General features: G+C 58.4%; 3 protein-coding genes across 8 annotated transcripts in view; 2 read left to right on the forward strand and 1 right to left on the reverse strand.

Moving 5' to 3' along the window:
• Positions 1-20052, forward strand: part of LOC109320799 (AP-2 complex subunit alpha-2) — a 621923-nt gene that overhangs the window by 409738 nt on the left and 192133 nt on the right. The window lies entirely within an intron of this gene.
• On the reverse strand, positions 791-14389 carry ALDH16A1 (aldehyde dehydrogenase 16 family member A1). 2 transcript variants are annotated; one of them, XM_019551069.1, is made up of 17 exons: positions 14228-14387; positions 12795-12897; positions 12307-12433; positions 10853-11031; positions 10284-10361; positions 9871-10055; positions 9077-9229; positions 8750-8950; positions 8261-8359; positions 7959-8095; positions 7337-7442; positions 4978-5144; positions 4693-4860; positions 3320-3524; positions 2710-2895; positions 1202-1327; positions 791-1030 (listed from the first exon to the last, which is right to left on the reverse strand). In XM_019551069.1, exons 1-17 carry the CDS (start codon positions 14357-14359, stop codon positions 857-859), a joined length of 2526 nt encoding a protein of 841 aa, XP_019406614.1. In that variant the 5' UTR covers positions 14360-14387; the 3' UTR covers positions 791-856. The 2 variants fall into 2 exon arrangements, 1 of the variants encoding a protein (XP_019406614.1); XR_002103862.1 differs by having other exon boundaries at positions 940-1030; positions 1202-1367; positions 14228-14389.
• PIH1D1 (PIH1 domain containing 1) overlaps positions 14782-20052 on the forward strand; it is an 8705-nt gene continuing 3434 nt past the window's right edge. Inside the window, exons 1-6 of the mRNA XM_019551095.1 lie at positions 14782-14967; positions 16501-16567; positions 16987-17172; positions 18388-18449; positions 19171-19255; positions 19507-19603. Of these exons, the coding sequence (XP_019406640.1) occupies positions 14866-14967; positions 16501-16567; positions 16987-17172; positions 18388-18449; positions 19171-19255; positions 19507-19603 (599 nt within the window). The 5' untranslated portion in view covers positions 14782-14865. The remainder of the gene's footprint in view (positions 14968-16500; positions 16568-16986; positions 17173-18387; positions 18450-19170; positions 19256-19506; positions 19604-20052) is intronic.

The raw sequence follows: 20052 nt of genomic DNA on the forward strand, positions 1-20052 counted from the left end.
ACGGCCTGCAGCAGCAGGGACAGACAGACAGACAGTGACACAGCTGTTGAGAGGAGTGGCTCCCGCCTTCGGTAAGGCACGCAGCTTTGGGAGGGGTTGGGCCCAGCACCCCCCCACCCTGGCTCCAGGGGGTGGGACGCACAGCCTGGCACCTGCCTGAGCCTGTCTGGAAGGCAGTGGCACTGGGGCATCCCCTGGACGCTGCTCAGCCCCAGCTCCTCCCCAGCCTGGCTGCGCTCATACCCTCAGAAATGGCTCACTTCCCTTCCCCGCCTCTGCCCCACGCCCCCAATCTGGCTACCAGGGGGCACAGGCACTCAGGGTTTTGGGACAGGAGAATGGAAGCCAGGACTCCTGGGTTCTCTCCCTAGCTCTGGGAAGGGCGTGGGGTCTAGTGGATTTGGGAACTAATGGCTGAGCCCGCAGGTGGGAATTAGGGAAGGGGACTGCCCTGCCACCAGGGGGTGCCCAGGTGCAAGGGGCAGCTCTGTGCAGTCCCTTCACCTTGCTCTCCAGGACACCTGGGATTCCTGCTGCAGCCCTGAGGGGAAGAAGACAGAACCCAAGAGCCCTCGCTGGCAAAGGGAGGCCTGGGAGCCTGGACACCTGGGTTGTCTCCAAGCTCTGGGAGGGGAGTGGGGTCTGGTGACTTAGAGTAGGTTGACTTGGGAGCCAGAACACCAGGTTCCCTCTTCTCCCCCCATCTCCCTGCCTCAGTTTCTCTCCCCTGCCAGTGCTCCTCCCATGGCCGACGCTCTGATGCAGGGGGAACCCCTCAGGAGGTGGCGGAAACTTCTCAGCACATTTATTGGAGCCCTTGCAGGTGCTGGGGGCAGGTGCATGGGGCCCATAGGGCTCAGCTGGCAAACACATCGCCCATGGGCACCCAGATGCTCTTGCAATAGGTGGCCTGGCTCAGGAACTCCTCGCCTGCTCCCTGAGCTGGGTCCTCCCAGTGCCGCCGGGCACCGCAGTTCACCCAAGTCCGCTTAAGGTTCCCAGCCGAGGCCCATTCCATCAACTGGGAGCCCTGCAGGAAACAAGGGGTTAATAAGGAGCCTCTCCCCCCTCCAGGAGGCACCAGGCCTAGGCTAGGGAGGGGAGTGGGGTCTGGTGGGTTAGAGCAGTGGGGCTGGGAGTGTGGGTTCTCCGCACTAGCAGAGGGGCAGGGGGAGGGGGTGGGGTTTGCAACTGGCCTCACCTGCTGGGAGCCAAAGTACCAAAGGGCCTGGACGTCCTGATGCAGGGCCAGTGTCCGGGCCAGGTGGTCACGGTCACCTGTGAGAACATTCAACACCCCCCCAGGGAGATCTGAGGTGTCCAGCACCTGGGCAGGGGGCAGAGAGGGCCGTCAGAGCCAGCTGGAGCTGAGGGGTGAAAACCAAGATGCCTGGGTTCTCTCCCAGCTCTGGGAGGGGAGTGAGATCTGGCAGGCTACAGCAGTGGTGACTGGGGACCAGGACACCTAGGTCCTTTTCATCTCAGCACTGGGAGGGAAGTGGGATTTAGTTAGTAAGAATACAGAGGCTGGGAGCCAGGACACATGGGTTCTTCCTTAGTTCCAGTATGGAGGAGGGGCCCAGTGGATTACAGCAGTGGGAACTGGGGACCAGGACACCTTGGTTGTCTGAGTTCTGGGAGGGAACTGAGATCCAGCAGGTAAGAGTAGGGGATTGAGAAGCTAGGACACCTGGGTAGTTTCCCTGTACTGAAAGCGGGGTGGGATCTGGTGGGTTGGTGTAGAGAAGAGCTGGGTACCTGGATGCCTGGGTTCCCTCCCAGCTCTAGAAGGGGAATGGAGTCTGTTTAGTTAGAGCCACGGGAGGGCAGGAAGCCAGGACACCTGGAATCTCCCCCAGCTCTGGGAGGTCAGTGGGGAGTGGCAGGTGACAGCCATGGGGAATGGGACATCTGGATCCTACCTATCCCCACTCTGGGAGGTGAGTGGGATGTAGTGGGTAGGAGCAGAGAGGCTGGGAAAGTCCAGAGGAGCCTGATGTTTGGGTCAGGAGAGGAGAGTGGATATATAAAGCTGCAGGCAAAACCCCTGAGGGAGGCAGCGGGAAAAGGAAACAACCACATGCCTGGCGCCGTGGTGGGGTTCTCAGACTACTGAGGGGCAGCTGGGTGCAGCTGGCCAGCAGAAGAGGGAAGGGGCAAGTCCCAACTGCTTCAGCTGTTTTCATAATAAACAAGCGACTTGGCTCAGGCAGCAGGGGTTGAAAAGGGTAAGGGGAACCACTGGGGAGGGAGTGGAATCCAGTGGGTTAGAGCAGGGAGCCAGGATGCCTGGGTTCACTCCCTGTCCTGGGAGGGGATTGGGGGGCAGGGAAGACAAGCCGCCTGGATTTCTTCCCCACTCTGGGAGGATTCGGGGTCGGGGAGCCAGGACATCTGGGTTTTCTCCCTGGGTGGGAATTAGGAGCTGGGGAGGCAGGAAACCTGGGTTCTTCCCCCAGCTGGGCAGGGTGGGGGCGCAGGGGAACCTAGACACCTGAGTTCTCTCCCAACTCTGCCCTTCCATTCCCCTACCACAACCTCTGATTCCTGTTCCCTGCTGCTTCCTTTCCCCCACCTCCTGGGTTTGGGGAGAAGCTCTTCCTTACTGGGGGTCTGGGCAGCAGATGCAGACCCTCACACCCACAATCTCTGGCTCCATGAAACATCATCCCCACTGGGCAGAGCCCATGCCACAGCCTGGGGTAGTACCTGGCACAGGCCCAGGGCAGGCAATGGGTAGCGCTGGCTGGGGATGATGATCACGGCATTGCCCCACACGACAGCTGGTGCCCACAGGCTGATGAAGCTGAGCAGTGGGTTCTCATCAGGGCACACGATGCCCAGCACGCCCAGGGGCTCCCGGAGCAGCAGGTTGGTGCCATACAAGGGCGTGTCCTGGGGGTGAAGAGAGCAGAAGGGAAGGCAGTGAAAAGGGTGGTGCCCCCCACAAACCCACAGAATGGACCTATACCCATCAGGGGTAGTCCTGCCCACACCATGCCCCACCCTCATAAGCCACGTCCCCATGGTTTAGCTTCTCTCCCCACAAAGCCCCAACCTTCTGGCTTCCTCCTATCCTGTTCTCTGCACCTCTCTTCCCCCACAGCTCTCCCCACCCAATCCCCTCCCCCAGTCATCCCTGACCCCGCTGATCCAACCCACCAGACCCCACGACCTTCCCAAAAGTGGGGAAAGAACCCAGATGTCCAGGGCCCCCTCTCTGGGGGGGGAGCTACTTTTACACCTGGATGAATGACTGCCTTTAGGGGTGTTCTGCTGCCCATAACCCCCTGCCCCCAGCCCAGCCAGGCCCCCCCACCTGCAGGGCCCCCCCATGCTTGTCGCAGGAAGCTGCCCAATGGAAGAGGCGCTCCAGGCTGAGCTCCACTTCCTGGGCAGCCTGCTCAGGGGTCACCCCCATCAGTGCTGCCAGCTCAGCTGTCAGTTCCATCTGCCGCAGCCCCAGATTCTCTGCCACGTAGAACAGCACCTGTGCTCGGGCGTGGGCCGACCGCCCCCTCCACCTGTGGGGAAGCAGCTGGGATAGGACCCTGACATCCTGGCTTCTCATCCCTGACAGACCTGAGCTAGGAAGGAACCCGGGCATCCTGGCTCCCAGCCCCACCTGGTTCCAAGAACAGGGATGGAATCCAGGTGTCCAGGATAGGCCAAATACCCCCCTCCAAGAGCCAGGAAAGAACCCAAGTGGTCCCAGCTCCAGCAGACCCACCACACCTCCATGAACTAGGATGGAATCCAGTTGTCCTGGTCCCTGACTCCGTGAGCTCCACCACACCCCACATCTCTCCAAGAGCTGGGACACCTAGGCAGGACTACAGTTCCCACGATGCTCAAAGGCAAAGCACTCATCCGACATACTAGCCCCCCACCCAGCGCATTCTTGGAGATGTAGTCCCAGCAGGACACCCAGGCCCCCTTAAGCAGATGCCCCCACTTTCCCTCCATTGGTCTTTTGGATGAGGATTGGCTGGTTTTCAGTCTTGTTGTCACTAAAAAGAGGCCATTTCCCAGGGGGAACCTGCCCGTGTTGCCCCATGTGGTATGAAGTACTAAGGGGAGGAAGGGGAATAGCACAGAGATCTCCACTGCCCATGACAGCCATTTCCAAGGCTGTGGCCTTCACAGGCTCCCACAGAAGTGATAACAGCCCAGCAGTGCCTCCCACATCAGGGTCCAGGGACAGGAGCAGCCATGAGCCAAGATAAGAGGGGCAGAGGCCAGGTCAGGGAGGTGCTGGGGTTATCAGGGTCCTGGCACTGGCCTCAAACCTTCTAACCCCTGGGCTTTAGGTGCGCACTGGGGACCCTGGCTGAGTGGAGGCCTGGGTGGGGAGAGGGGTGGCTACTCATGAAGGAAGGCACCCGTCTCACTGCATGGGAAGGGAAACTGAGGCAGCATGGAATGGGCACAGAACCCAGGCATCCTTGGATCCCCTGCTCCAACATTCTCAACTCCAGTCCTCTCTGAGAGCTGGGACAGAACCTCCTCCCTTCACCAAACCCAGGTGTCCTGGCTCCCAAACCTGCAGGTTTAATCCAGACTCCCCTCTATTCCTAGTGCTGGGCACAGAACCCAGGCGTTCTGGCTTCCAGCCCCCTGCCATTACCAGCCAAACCCTGCTCCCCCTTCCAGCACTGGGAGAGAACCCAGGTGTGTCCTTGGGGGTCTCACCACGGTGCTGCCTTGTGCGCAGCCTCCACAGCATTGCGGATGTCCTTGGCACTGCCATCGGCGATGTATGCCATCAGATGGCCAGTGGAGTCGAGGATGGGGCGGGAAGACAGACCCTCAGGGCGCTTCTGAGCTCCCCCATAGTACAGCTTATAGGTGCGGTCCACACTGTGGAAACCCAAAGACAGGGAGAGGGGAATCAGTGGCCCCTGAACCCCCCACCTCCCCTGCACTGTGCTCCACCCCAGAGCCAGCTACATCTCCGTGCCAGCCAGGGGTTGCTACCTGGGTCTGTGTGCCTCCTGAGTTGGACCACTGGGGGGGTCCTTAGCCTGCCCAGGCACAGGGAAGGGAGCTGCACTGCTGGAGGCGGCAAAAGTTTTGTAGTTCATGTCTGTGGCTCTGGAATGGATCCGGCTCTCCCAGCTCGGTCGCATGTATTCATACAGGCCCTAGAGGGGAAGCCAAGGCCAGCTGGGTCATAAAAGCATAGAGAAGTTGGGCTGGAAGAGACTTCCAGAGGGCATCCAGTCCAACCCCCTGCCTGAGGCACAATTCTCTCTATCCAAGCCATTCTGTACAAATCCATAATCTAACCTCTTTGTAAAATTGCTGTCAACCCTGACACAAGACACCACAGCTCAACCTACCACCACGTAAAGCAGGGGAACCATAGCAGCCAATGTCCTATTGATGCTCCCCACCCCAAGCCTCCACCAGTCTGAACTGGGGGGCGGAATTCCTTCCTGATCCCAACTTTAGGGATTGGTTTGACCCTGAGCAAAAGGGAAAACCCTCTTTTCAGGAACTTCTGGCTTGAAGCCAGCAAGAACACTGGCCCAGCTCAGTCAAAATCCCCAGCTCTAGCTGCAGCCAACGCCCAGTGCCTCTGAGGAAGGTTGCTCATAGATGATTCATAGATGTTTGGGACGAAAGGGACCTGAGTAGATCAAGTCTGATCTCCTGCCATGGGCAAGAAAGAGCGCTGGGATTAGATGACCCAGCAAGGTGCATTTCTAGCCTCTTCTTAAAGACTCCCAAGAGAGGGGAGAGAACCACCTCCCTTGGAAGCCATTTCCAGATTTGGGCAACCATTTCAGTTTCAGAGTTGGTAGGGTCAGAAGGGACCTGAGCAGGTCATCAAGTCCAACCCCCTGCCATGGGCAGGAAAGAGTACTGGGGTCAAATGACCCCGGCTAAGTGATTATCTGGCCTCCTTTTGAAGACCCCCAGGGTAGAAGCAAGCATCCCCCTCCCCTTGGAAGCTGGTTCCAGATCCTAGCCACCCTGACCGTAAAGTAGCACCTCTTGATAGCTAGCCTGAACCTACTCTCAGTCAGCTTATGGCCGTTATTCTTAGTTACTCCCAGTAGTCCTCGGGGGAACAGGGACTCTCCCATTCCCTGCTGGTCCCCATTGATAACTTTATAGATGGCCACCAGATCCCCTCTCAGCCTTCTCTTGTGGAGGCTGAACGGGTTCAGGTTCCATAGCTTCTCCTCATGGGGCCTGCCCTGATGACTCCTGGCCATGTGAGTGGCCCTCCTCTGGATCCTCTCGGTGCTGTCCACATCCCTCTTGAAGTGCAGCACCCAGAACTAGACACAGTACTCCAACTGCGGCCTGACCAATGTCGCATAGAGGGGGAGGATCACCTCCTTAGATGTGCTTGTGATGCATCTGTGGATGCATGACAAGGCCCATGTTCATCTTGGTTCATTACCATAAAGATTTCTTCCTGATGTCCAACCTAAATCTGCTCGTTGTCAGTTTGTGGCCATTGTTCCTAGTTACTCCAAGGGGTGCCTTGGTAAACAGAGCATCTCTTGCCCCTTCCTCCCCCCAGTGAATTTGTAGGTGGCCACAAGATCACCTCTCAGCCTTCACTTGCAGAGGCTGAAGAGATCCAGTTTCCTCAGTCTCTCCTTGTAGGGCTTTGCCTGCAGGCCCCTAACCATATGAGTGGCCCTCCTTGGAACCCTCTCGAGGTTGTCTACATCCTTCTTGAAGTATGGTGCCCAAAACTGGACGCAGTATAAACACAGTCTGACTCCTGTAGCAGAAAGAAGGGCGGGGGGGCTAGAATTCCCTCCCAGCCCCATGTGACCAGCAACAAAGCCCAGAAGCCTGGGAAACCCCGAAGCAGAACACAGGCAGAGCTACACCTAGATCATCCCTGACCAGTGCCTGTCCAATCTCTTCTTGAACCCTTCAATGAAGAAAAGTGCACAGCTCCCCTAAGCGTCTAGTCCACTGCCCCACAACAAAGACATTTCCCCAGTATCCAATCTAAACCTGCTTTGTTGCAACTTCATACCACTGCTCTGCATCCTACTCTCTACAGCTAGAGAAGAGATACTCTCCCTCTTCTTTATGGAAGCCCTTCCAGTAGATTAGCCCTTCTCTAAACTCTCCGTGTCCTTCTTGAAATTTAGAGATCGAAACTGCACACCAGGCCCAGCTGGTTTGGTAACTCCTCCCTCCCTCAAGATTGTGCTCTGCCCATCTCCCACAGGCCCATCCCAGCCTGGCACCCCACCATGTGCCCTGCTTCTCCATGCCCCATCCAGCCAAGACAACCCTACCAGCCGTGACCTCAGCCAGAGCCCTGCCAGCTCAGTCCCACTCCCTGCCCCCTTCTTACCTCTTTGCCCCCATTGCACCCGAACCCACTCTCCTTGCAGCCTCCGAAGCTGGCGGCTGCATCATACATGCGCTGCCCGTTGATCCAGACTGTGCCGACCTGCAGGCTGCATCAGAGCCAGGCATGGGTGGCCAAGACAGGAGGGACCCCCAGATTGCTCCCCCGCCACTACAAAAAAGCCCCTTGGGGTGGAAAACCCAGAGCTGGACAGAACAGACTCACTTAGTGGTGGGGTGTGGTGTGCAGTGTGTGATGTGTGTGTGTGCGTATGGGGGTGGGGGTGGGGGGGGAAATGGTGAACCTGGTTCCCGAGTCTCAGGAATGGATTCACTTAGGAGTGGGGAGGAGGGGGGAAGTGCTGGACCTGGATCCCCAGAATGGACTCTCCTGGGAGCTGAGGGCAGGGAGACCTGGAGCCAGATCTGTGCAGCTCCTAAGAAAAGATTTTTCAGGGGGGTTGGGGACAGGGGCAGGCCTGGGCATGGGGAAGGGAACTGCACGGGCAGGGTTGGGGGGGGCAGCTGGCAAGAGTGGATCACTAGAGCTGCCTCTCCCCAGCCCCCGCTCCCACTGGATTCCCTCCCGCCCTACTACAGAGCCAGAGGGGCTGATCAGGACTGACCTACATGCCACCTCCATGGCCAGGGGCAGTTTCTCAGTCCAAACGCTGGCAGCCAGCCCATATGGGGTGCTGTTCGCCAGGGCAATGGCCTCCTTGGTGGTCCGGAAAGGCAGTACCACCAACACTGGCCCAAAGACCTGGGGTGGAGGAGGAAGAAAGAAAGGTTTGCTTGGGGAGGCTGGGGAGGGCAGGAAGGCTCAGAGCCCCTGGGGCCAGGCTGGGCAGCTGCAAACCCCAGCCTGAATGCCAGGGGCACCTGCTCCCCACATAGGGCTGAGGGGCAGAGCTGGGATGCCCCCTACCTCCTCCCGGATGCAGCGCGAGGTGGTGTCTGCTCCAATGATCAGGGTTGGGGGATAGTAGGACCCCTGTGCTGGGAGGGCTGCCCATGCCTGGAAGACCTTGCGGGGGAGGGAAAAACGTGAGCCTCAAGGAGAGAGAGAATCCCGAGGCAAGGCTAGGACCCAAGCACCCAGGCTCCCAGCCCCTTCTTACTGTAACCCAGCAGGCCCCATTGCTCTCCATGAGCTGAGGAGAGAACCCAGGTGTCTTGGCTCCCAGCCCCCTGCTATTAACCCACCAGACCCCTCCCAGCGCTGGGAGAGAACACACGTGTCCGTCTTTGTTGTCTAGACGCTCTCCCCCCTTCCTTCATCCACTGAAGAAACCCCACAAGAGGACCCTGCTGTGCACAAGTGCCCAGGGGCACATGCTGGTGCGCTGCACAAGTATTCATGCAAAGGCAGACCCAAGTCATGCAGATGGCCCCCCCACAGCTTTCCCGCTCTTACCTCGGCCCCCTCTGCCTCTGCTTCATCCACATGGGCCTGCAGAGCTGCCCGCCACACCTCGTCCACCAGGCCCCCAACATCTGTGGTTCTGTCCAGTGCCTCCCCCACACGCAGCGCTCCCAGCCTTGCCTTCAGCCGCTGCACCAGGGCCCCAGCCACAGCCTCCTGCACCAGGACAAGAGGTGCCCCTCCACCCAGCAACTGGGGAGAAAGGGGTTAATGGGACACCAGCGCCACCTGGTGACCAGAGGCCCTAGGTCCTGCATTGGCTGGTGCCCCCTGGAGGGGACAGGCCTTTTGCCTTCCCTCCCCTTCCCCCTGACTCACCAGGCCCTGGTGGGAGCTGAGGGTTTCTGTCAGCCCCGTGGCAGCGCTGTCCAGGTCAGCCGATTCAAAGATGAGGACAGGGGTCCTGCCTCCCAGTTGCAGGGACAGCCTCTTCCCCAGTCCTGCTGTCACCTGGCGCAAGCTGCGGCCCAGCTGGGGGGCAGGGAGAGGGAGGGGCAGGTGACACCCAGCTTCCTCCCCCCCCACACACACGCATGCGCACATGCACACACACAATGATGTTCTCAGAAACCTTCCCAGCCCTCGATCCTGGCTTTCCCCAAGCTCTGCCTGCCTGCTGCACCGAGTCACATGCTCCCTCGCAGGCACAAAAGTCTCTGGACCCTCAAACAGTGTCCCCTCACATACACACAGAGGTCCCCAGGCCCTCATGCAATGCTGCCCTACACATGGAGAGATTCGTCGGCACTTGTGCAATGCTGCCTTGTACACAGAGAGATCCCTGGTCCTAGTGAAACTCTACCCTGCACGTGGAAAGATCCTCCAGCTCTCATGCAAAGCTGCTCCACACACAGAGACCACCTGTGAAGCAAATCCCAAAGCCTAGGTGCAAAGCTCACTTGCACACATCACACCACAGCCACCTTCCCAGGATCCCTCATGCAAAGACCCTGTGTGTGGAGTGGTGCTCTAGTCCTCATGCAAAGCTGCCTTGCACACAGAGGTGCCCTTCCCAAGCTCTTATGCAAAGCCACTGTGCACATCAAAGTAGACGACCCATAGCCCTCATGCAAAGCTGGCTCTCACCATGCAAACCCCTTCCAGGCATGTACCTCAGCAGAGCCGGCAAAGGCTACAGCATCAACCGCAGGGTGGGTGGCCAGGATCCCAGCCAGTGCTTCGGCCCCTGTGATCACATTGAGGATACCCGAGGGAAGCCCAGCCTGGTCACAGAGCTCAGCCAGCAGCAGGGCAGAGAGCTGGGCAGTGGGTGGGACTAACGCCACCACTGTGTTCCCTGGAGGTGGGAAGGTAGAGGGGGCAAGGGGGAAACCAGCTATACATGAGGTGCTGGGGGGGACCCAGATCACCCTAATAAAGGGTAGGGGACCCCATACTGGGTGATCAGGCTTGGGGATCCCCAGGGAACAGCCTCCAGAACTGGCAGAACCCCATCCATACAGGGCCTGGAGACATACATATTGGGGGGGGGGGTACTATCAACCTCCTCCCAATACACACCTACCCATAGCCAGGGCAGGACAGACTTTCCATGCCAGCAGCACCAATGGGGAACCAGAGGGAATTATGGCTGAGACCACCCCTGAGAGAAAGAAAGAGAGATTAGAGAGAACCAGGACACCTGGGTTTTTTCCACCAATGCTGGGAGGAGACTGGGGTCTGGTGGGTTCCAGCCAGAGGGGGTCTAGGAGTCTAGATGCCTGGGTTCTAGCCCAGGTCTGGGAATTAGCAGGGTCTAAGGGACCAGAACAGGGGAAGCCTGGGGGCCTGGACTCCTGGGTTCTACCCCAGACTGGGAAGGAGAGTAGGCTCTGGGGGGTTAGAGCAGGGGAAGTGAGAACCAGGACTCCTGCGTTCTCTCCCAGTTCTGGGAGGGAAGAGGGAATCTAACAAGGTAAAAGGAAGGAGCTGGGACACTCTGCTCAGCTGAGCCACATCTCAATAACCTACCCACCTCATCTGTGTCCCAGTTTCCCTTTCTTATAACAGGGCTCCCTGCAGAGAGTAAAACAAGGGCAGAGGCCAAGTGACCTTGCTGCACCCACCCCCTGCCTGCCAGGGGTAAACACTCACCAAGGGGCTCCCAGCCCCTCATCTCCACCCCCATGAGCTGGGCCCAGCCTGCGTGGTGGTAGCAGTGGCGGACAATCAAGGGCATATCACAGACTCGGGCCTCTGTCACAGGCTTCCCAGTATCAAGGCTCTCCAGGACTGTGAAGGTGTTCTGGTGCTTCTGAATCATCCGGGTCAGGCTGGGTAAAGGAGTTGCAAATCAGGATCAGGCCACAGCTGGATGTGGAGCAGGTCAAGCATGGAGCAGCTCTTGCTCTCCAGCAGGGGGAGCTACTGGTCCTGGTCACATTGCCACCACAGGGTGGTGACAGGCTGTGGCCACAGGGTGGCAACAGGGCACACTTTGAGACACTAGGCACCTCCTATCCAGCATCCAATCCCAGTGTACAGGGACTGGATGGGGGCGGTGCCAGGCCCCATGACCCAATCCCAGTACAGGAAGCTTGGGGGGGGCGGTGCTGGACCCACGTGACCCAATCCTGGCATGAGGGGGACAGGAAGTGGCAGTGTTGTGCCCCCCCCCCCCCCAACTCATCTGGATCTCAATCCTGGCATAAGGAGATGGGAAATGGCAGTGCTGGACCCCCAGGACCCAATCCCAGTATGAGGGGGGTAGCAGGGGGCGGTGCCAACAGGCACACCACCACACTAGGAGATATGGGCACAGCCCCACAGCTTGGCCCAGGCTGCGATACAGGCTGTGGCCACTAGATTGCAACACTCTCCCCCCACCATAGTTTCATAGTTTGTAGGGTCGGAAGGGACCTGAGCAGATCATCTAGCCATGGCAGGAAAGAGTACTGGGATCAAATGACCCCAGCAAGGTGTTCATCTAACCTCCTCCTAAACACCCCCAGGGTAGGAGCCTGCACCACTTCTCTTGGAAGCTGGTTCCAGACCCTAGCCGCCCTGACCGTGAAGTAGCGCCTCCTGATATCTAACCTAAATCTACCCTCTGCCAGCATGTGATCATTATTCCTGGTCACTCCTGGCAGTGCTCGGGGGAACAGTGACCCCCCAATGCCTGCTGGTCCCCCCTGACTAGTTTATAACAGGCCACAAGATCCCCCCTCAGCCTTCTCTTTTGGAGGCTGGACAGGTTCAGGTCCCGCAGCCTCTCCTCATAGGGCCTGCCCTGTTGTCCCCTGATCATGCGAGTGGCCCTCCTCTGGACCCTCTCCATGCTGTCGACATCCCTCTTGAAGTGCGGCGCCCAGAACTAGATGCAGTACTCCAGCTGCGGCCTGACCAGTGCCGCATACAGGGGGAGGATCACCTCCTTGGACCTGCTCGAGATGCATCTGTGGATGCATGCCAAGGTGCGGTTGGCCTTCCTTACCGCCTCTCCACACTGCCAATACAGATACAGTCCTCCCACTATGGGTACTGCTCTGCTCCCAACTGGCACAGAGGTGAGGGGGAGGCCAACCCCTTCCCCTGCACCCCCTGCTCACTTATACAGGTGCCGTGCTCGGGCATGGCAGGGCAGCTGGCTCCAGTTCTCAAAGGCCTTGGTAGCAGCCTGGACAGCAGCTTCCACATCTTCCTGCTGGCCCTGGAGGGTGGTGGCCAGTGACTCGCCTGAGGAAGAGGGGAGGGATCAACAGAATGTGGGGGATGGGGAAGAAATCACCTCACACTGCCCAGATCAACCCACAGGCCTTGCCCCCATACCCCCCTTTCCCCACACTCCACCCTCCTGCTGCCTCCCTCATACAGGCACAGTCCCCAGTAGAGAGATCTGTGCCCCTGCCTCTCACTACCAAATATAACCACACCCTTCCCACCTCCCCCAAGCCCGACACAGCCCACAGCTCTAGCCCAGCCCCTCTCCTTGCCCACAGAGCTCCCTCAGACCTTAACCACCCATTCTTGAGAGGGTTTAACCCAGTCAGGTCAGAGCTCGGGGAAAGGGGTCCCCCTCCCCTGTCCAGGCTTTTACCTGTGGCCGGGCTCTTGCAGACCCACGTCTCCCGACCCTCTGGCTTGGACCACTTGCCATCTATGAAATGCCCCAAGCTCCGACCGTGGGCATCCAGCCAGGCCTTGGAGGGGAGTGGGAAGAGCAAGACACACAGATATAGACCTTGAATGCAAACCTGGGATCCAAGCTCAAAGCCTTTGGCTACAGCTCCCAGCCTCTAAGGTCACCCCATTGTTGCCACCTCTTAGAAATGAAGCATGGAATGCAAGAGTCCTAAGTCCTCTACTGCTCCTGACTCATGGAGTCTCCTTTCTGTGACATCACTGATAAGGTCACAGTTCCCTGTTATGAGAAACATGGAGGGGAGCTGGGATGAGCTGTGACCTGGCTCTTTTTCAGTGAGGGGGGCACTGACGCACAGACTAGCTCTTCTGTTTGAACTGCAGGGAAGGAAGGTAGGAGTCCTGGCAGCAGCTGAGGGAGCAGGGCGTAAAGCTCAGAGCAGTGTGGCCTGGGATTCAGGACGTCTGGGGTTCACGGCCAGCTCTGGAAGTGGAGAGGGGTCCAGTGAGTTAGCGCAGGGGAAGCTGGAAGCCAAGGCGCCTGGGCTCCCCCGCCCTACCCAGCTCAACCCCTGACAGCCTGAGCTCAGGCAAATTGCGCCATCTCCATGGCCCACAGCTGCTCTGAGGAAACCTCTGCGGGGGTTTCTGTGGCTCCTGGGCATGGGCCTAGACAGGGGGAGATCGCCCCCCAGACCCTGACCTTCACTGGCTGAGCCACAAGCCAGGGAGGGAGAGGCATCTGCTGCCGACTCCCTGTCCCCTCCCCTTTCCTCCCCCCTGGGGCACCAGGGGCCCAGATGGCCTGAGTTGCTCTATCCCAGCCCCAGCCCTGGACTTGCTGACACAGCAAACCCCAAGCCACCACTTCCTTCCTGTGGGGAAGGAGAGGTGCACAGGCATGTCTGTTAGCAGGGTAAGCTGTGAGCTTAGGCTCATACAGAAAGCATCCGCTTCCCTCTGCAACAGGGAGGCCATTAAGAGCATTATGGGGAAGACAGGAGGAGTTTCCAGCTTTGTGGAGGAGATCCCACCCCCATCCCAGGCAAGACCCAGGCCACCCCAACGGGCCCCTCAGCCTGGTGCTGCCACATCTCCTGCCTAGCAGCTTCCACAGGGCAGGGACAGGCTGGGGTGGATTCAAGCATTTGCAGGGGAAGAAAGACTGATGGGACCCAGACATCCAAGTCCCAGCCACCCCTGCCCTGGTCTAACCCAGCAGCCCCCACCCCCTTCCTAGGGGTGGAACAGAACCCAGGCGTCCTGCCCCCCGGTAGAACCTGGCTCCCCACGATCCAACCCATCAGACCCCACGTCTTCCCCTCAACTGGTAAAGAACCCAGGCGTCTGGGCCGCCCCCAGCCCCCCTGGAGGGGGGGCAGCCCTTACCTGGGCTGGCCCCACCCCCTCGCGCGCAGGCCCGTAGTCCAGGGCCTCGTAGATGCCCCGCACGGACGCGGGACCTGCCCCCACGCTCTCCGCCATAGGCTCCCGCCGGACTCTGCCCCCAGGACCAAGCATCCACTTCCAGCCTCCCAGAGACCATAGAGACTACGCTTTGATGGAAGGGCGTAGCCCGGAGAAAGCGTGGCTTCCCATACCGGAAGTGTGGCACCTCCCGCACCAGGAAGTGGCTCCTTTCGATACCGGAAGTGCTGCCCGAACACCCAATGAGAGGCGCCCCGACGTGGAAACGTGATTGGAACCGGGGCTTGCTCGTCAGCTCCACTCCCCTCTAGCACAGCCCGCGTCCCGGAAGTTAAACCTCGCGCGTGCTCACGCGCACCGGAAGTACGGTCCTCGGGCCTTAGCGACCGTTGTCAGGAGTTGTGGGGGCGGGGTTCGCGTCTGAGGAGAGCTAGGTGGGGGGCGCCCGGACACTTGGGTTCTCCCGGGCAGGGGCCAGGTCGCCTGGTTTCCCTCCTGGTTGCGGGGCGGAAATGGGGGGGAGGGGATCCTTTTCTGCTTCTCAGTTTCCCTTCGCCTCCGACAGGTCCCTTTTCCCAGCCCGGCGCTTAGCTGTTACGATGGCGGCGCTGACTGACAAGTCGCTGCTCTCGGCCGAGTTGGAGGAGGACGGGGACGGGGACGGGGACGAGGACGAGGAGTTCCAGCGGCTGCTGCTGCAGGTCGGGAGCGGCTGGGGGGCACGTGGCATCGCCGGCTTTATGCGTGGGGCCTTGTGGGGCGCCGGCCAGCCTGGTTCTGATCCCGCTTTGGGAGCTTTCTGCTGTGTTGATCTGCCGGGCTCACGGTGCTTACTCTGAGGTGGGCGGCCTTCAGCATGAGCAGGCGATTGGGCGGGGCCTGGAGCGGGGAGCAGAAAGTAGAGCAGTGGATAAGGCAGGGAGCATGGGACGGGGGCTGCAAGCAGCGTAGCCAAGCCAGCAGCCAAAACAGAGCAACCGTCTGGACAGGGAGCTGAAAGCAGACTAGTGGGTGGGCGGGGGTGCCAAGGCAGGGTGCTAAAAGCAGAGCAACCGAAAGGCAGAGCAAGGGGATGAGGGTGACACTGGGGGGTGGTGCTGGGCTGGCCTGTGGCAAGTTGGCTACACTGGTCTGTCCAACTGGCAGCCCCTCAAGGAGTTAAACTACTCCCTGCTGGGCTTCTCCCTGAGCCCCAGCATATCCAGGACCCAAGGAGCAAATGCTACTGTCACTCCCCCCAACCTCTGTTCCTATCCTCCCACCCAGTACTGAATGCAGGGCCTTTTATTACATTTAACAATTAAAATCAGCATTGGGGGAAATGTGGGGCATGCCAAATGGCCGTGACATTCACCCTTGGGTTCCAGAGCTGGGCCAATGGATTGTTGTCCCACTGCAGAGATGGGTTGTCCATTCCATGGCCCGTATCTGGGCCACAAGACTTGGGTTTTGTTGGTTTAGGTTATGAGCTTTATGGGAATTCAGTTTCTTTGCATCTGTTGAATCAAGCGGGGGCTTTGGAAAGGATTTTTCTCCTAGGTTAGATCAGTAAGGATGGGGTGGGGAGTGTTGCCTTGCTTGTTGTGGGGACAGAGTCTTCTTCCTTGGATCTCTGCAGCATATGCAACAACCCGGCAGTGGTCAGACACTGCTAGCTCCCATTCCCCTGCTTCCCCTGGGGTAGGTTTGGAGGCTCTTAGCATTCCTGGATGATGGCCGTGTAGCTGTGCGACAGGGCTGTGGGGTAGTGTTAGGAGTAGGTTGGACCAAGACATGGATGGGGCTGACCCTGCTTCAGACAGGGGGGTTGGGCTGGATAGGACCTTGGTGGGGGCTCTGCCAGCCCCACAGCTCTAGGATGCTGTGACAGGGTGGAATCAGCTTGGGGATCAGACCCTTTGGGATCCAGGAGCAGTGGTTCCCTTAGGGCCAGGGACATCTGGCATGATGAAAAGATTGGTTCATGGGTCCTGTTGGAAGTGTAAAGGGGTGGGAGAGGGGCAGGTCCAGGTGTTTTGCAGGATCTATGAAATCCTTCTCATGGGTGGGACCCACTAAGGGGATCTTCAGGCTGGGGGAGGTGTGGGGGGTCACAGGCTGGGATCTTGCTGGGGTAGAACCTCACAGGCTCTCAGAGCATGTGTTGCGGAGGGAGTCTCCTCTGGGATCTGGTGAGGGGTGGGGTTGGAGCTAGTGCCTTTAATGCATCACTATCCTCCTCTTGTTCCTTCCAGGCAACGCAGAAGATACAGAGCACAATGCCTTCAGCTCCAGACTCCAAACCTATTCGGCCTCAGCCAGGTACAGTGCTGTCACCACAAAAAGCTCAGTCTGGGGCTTGGTGGTGAGGGAAGCCCAGCCCACAGTTCGAGGAACAGGGGGCTGTAGGTTGGGAGTGAGGGAGACCAGCAGGGCTAGAGGGGACAGAAGGCTGTGGATTGGGAGGGAGGGGCACTGGCAGGGCTGAGGGCGGACAGAGGGCTGGAGATTGGGAGTGAGGGGTACCACCAGCACTAGGGAGACTGGGGTGGGGGTTATGGGTTAGGAATAAAAGCTGTGGGGATGGGTGGGTAAAAGGGCTGCAGGTCAGGAGCAGAAGCACTGGGGTGGGGTTTACATGTGCCTGTGTGAAGGAGTGAGTGAAGGGCACCGGTGGGTCTGGATGAGGGTCCAGGTCACAGCATAAAGACTTTAACCCTTTCTTCCATGTCTTGCTCCAGGCTTCTGCATTAAGACCCATGCCAGTCCCACCGAGAAAGTCTTTGTGAATGTGTGCCGGTCTCCACATATCCCACCACCACCTGACCTCACCCCCCAGGAGCTGGAGTGTCTGATCGAGTCTGACAGTGCTTCGGCCTTCCGCATCCCCATGAGCCTGGGGGAGCCCCATGCCGAGCTGGATAAGAGTGAGTCATTCCCCCTCTGCCCACTTTTCCCTGTGGCCCCCTTGTCTAACCCAGAGCTAGGCCTTCCTATGACCTCTGTGGCAGAAAGCCACCTTGGTTTCTCCCCAAATTCTCTGCCCTGTGACAGTGTGATTAAAATAGGCCCATCACAGAGGATTCACACCTCAGCCTGTCTCTTTAGGTAACTTGAGCTGGCTGCATTCCTGAGGGAGAGGAGAAACCTGTTTCCTCTGCTTGCGTGACTGGTATCAGCTACCTGGGTGAGGGGCATCTACCTGGTAGGCTGGAGTCTGCCCAGTAACTGATGACGTATTTCAAATTGGTTGGCGGAAAGCCAACTGGAGCTGACCTCCACTGGACCAGGTGAATGAGGTTACAGGGGCTATATAAATTAGGACTGCCTAGGAGAAGGGGGCGGCAGCCATGCGGGGGACACAGAGAAGCCTTACCATCTGAAACTGGCTCGCTCTCGCCCCAAAACTCACGAGCTGGAAACCGCCTGCCTCCAGAAGGGAAACTTCACCAGCCTCTGGAAGATGCTTGTGAGTAAGCTACTCAAGATCTGATTAGATATCTAGCTGACAGTAACTCAGATGTGTGATCAAAAGGCTACCTCAGCCAGACTGTTTGCTCTTTAGGATTTCTAGGATATTGCTCAGTCCTGTACCCTATTTTCACCCTACCCCTGTAACCAATAAAGTCTTCCTTTGTGACTGATGTGGGAGACTTATTGAGGGGTAGGTCTAAATTATGCCTCAGGGACCCCTTAGGTCTGCGGACTAAGGGAGACTCTACTTTTGCCCCCTGACTTGGTGAAGTGCCCCAAGTGCCTGTACTGGGTCGAGTACTCGTAGGACATTAGGCCTGTGTTTCCCCAAGGACACAGGGCCAAGAGTGAGTCCATTCTTGGGGTGGTGGCAGCTATGTTACCCCCAGGCTAGCGAGTGTGCTCCGGGAAGGGGTCAGGCTGGACATAAGGCGCCCCTAGGAAGGCATTCGGAGCCTGGCAGGTGGGCGGCTCAACGCAGGAGCGCCCCCTACTGGCCTGCCACAACCTCTGCCTGGCTGGACTTTACTGCAGCACTTCTCACCCCCCGCCCTGACCCCTCCTCAAAATCCTCTTTGCGGGTCTTTGGGGCCAGCAGTGAGCAGCTGGGAGAGGAATGTGCCTGCCCCCCTTCCGCCATCAGGACTAACCAGTGTGGTCCGTTGCAGGTGGGAATGGGTGCACTGCCTATGATGTGGTCATCAACACGGGCTTCTTCAACAAGCTGGAGGTGAGCACCCCCTTCTATCTGCTCCCCATGAACTGTGGCACACATGCACATGCAGCCTGCCCCCTCAGTACTGCATTCCTAATGCACACACACATGCAGCCCTTCCCAGTACCATCTTCCCTGTTACATGCAGCATTTCTCTGTCTCTCTCTCTCATGCGCAATCATAAACCACCCATGGTGTTGTCTCTGTGTGTGTGTGCACATATGCATGCACTGCCTGCTCTATGCATGCCACACACATGCATATGTGCACAGATATCTATACATGCAGTGCCCTGTTATGCAACCATACATCTCTAGCACACCTGTGCACACAGGAACCCACCACAACATCCTCCCTACACACATGCATGTATGCACACAGTGCTCCCCCACAGACTCCAGCATGTACAATTATGCACATATACACATGTACAACACAGGAATTGCCCAGAATGATCCCCCTGACACACATACAGAGCTCCCTGCTCCCCACCCATACACACATGCACACAGTCTCCTTTTCTTTTTACACACACACACTACCCCTAGCTGGGGTGGGCAAATGAAGGAGTGGGGAGGTCCCATTTAGATGAACTCCTTGGCCACAAGCAGCTATTGGAGCAATATGGAGAGCATGAGAGTAGAGGGATTGGTAGTGGGTGGGGGATGAGCTCAGGTGGGTGGTACCTGATGCTGCCCCTGTATCTATATGGTTTCCCTTGCCCTGTCTGCACCAGGCCAACCTACTGTTCAAGGAGTTCTTCATCACTGTTGCCTTGGAAGGGCTTGCAGAGAAATACAGCACCAACATAAACCACCCAGGTATTGGCTGACAGGCTGCAGGGTGGGAGTGAAGGGCACCAGCAGAGTTTGGGGACAGGGTTGCTGGTAGGGAGTGAGTGACACTGGTAGAGCTGGAGGAGGTTGGGGCCTTTTGGTCAACTGAGGGGCACCAACTGGATGGGTGGAGGGGGCTGCAGGTTGGGAGTGAGGGGCACTGTCAGGGCTGGGTGGGCAGGGGGTGTGAAGGGGGTGGTTTTCCCCCTTGCCCATTCCCTCCTGTGTCTCTGCAGAATGGCTAGTGCTGAAGAACCGCAAATTCATGGGCTTGATCTCAGAGCAGACAATCCGCACCAAGTCCCGGCCTATCATCCAGGAGATGGACCTTGAGTGAGCTGGGGGGGAAAGGGGTCAGAAGGTCTCAGTGAGTGCCAGGACCAGCCCCCTGGGCCCATAGAGACCCCTGTGGTCCATTCTGTGCCCCCCTCTGCCTCCTTGCTGCCACGTTCCCCCAGGTGGGATCTTTGCTTTACTTTGGCCCCATCCCTTTTCAGGGCCTTCACTGACTCTTCCCTGTTGTGGTTCTCCCCCAGTGAGGTGTTCTACCCTTCTCTTACTCTGTCTCCTCTGCATCTCTGCCCTTTTTCCTATACCACAGCCTCTGCCTCCACCCACCTGATTTTAGCCCCTCCTCCTCATATAGTGATCCCTCCCATAAGCAAACTCCCTATCTCGCTTCCTCCAGTGACTCCACCTGCTCACACACACTCCCCCTGCCCCCATCTCCCCTCTGGAGTTCCCAGAGCCCCATGCATCCTTTCCCTTGTTTGGGCCTCTGT

This window comes from Crocodylus porosus, unplaced genomic scaffold (genome assembly GCF_001723895.1).
Source record: "Crocodylus porosus isolate Cpor-Errol unplaced genomic scaffold, CroPor_comp1, whole genome shotgun sequence".
In the NCBI taxonomy this organism is placed as follows: domain Eukaryota; kingdom Metazoa; phylum Chordata; order Crocodylia; family Crocodylidae; genus Crocodylus; species Crocodylus porosus.

What these genes read in the sequence shown, in the direction of transcription:
- ALDH16A1 (XM_019551069.1), bottom strand. Translation starts at nt 14,359, where the DNA reads ATGCTTGGTCCTGGGGGCAGAGTCCGGCGGGAGCCTATGGCGGAGAGC. An exon ending in TCAGCTCCCACCAGGGCCTG is followed by an intron (nt 8,951 to 9,076) that starts GTGAGTCAGGGG and finishes CTTTCTCCCCAG; the next exon opens with TTGCTGGGTGGAGGGGCACC. An exon ending in CGCGCTGCATCCGGGAGGAG is followed by an intron (nt 8,096 to 8,260) that starts GTAGGGGGCATC and finishes CCTCCACCCCAG; the next exon opens with GTCTTTGGGCCAGTGTTGGT.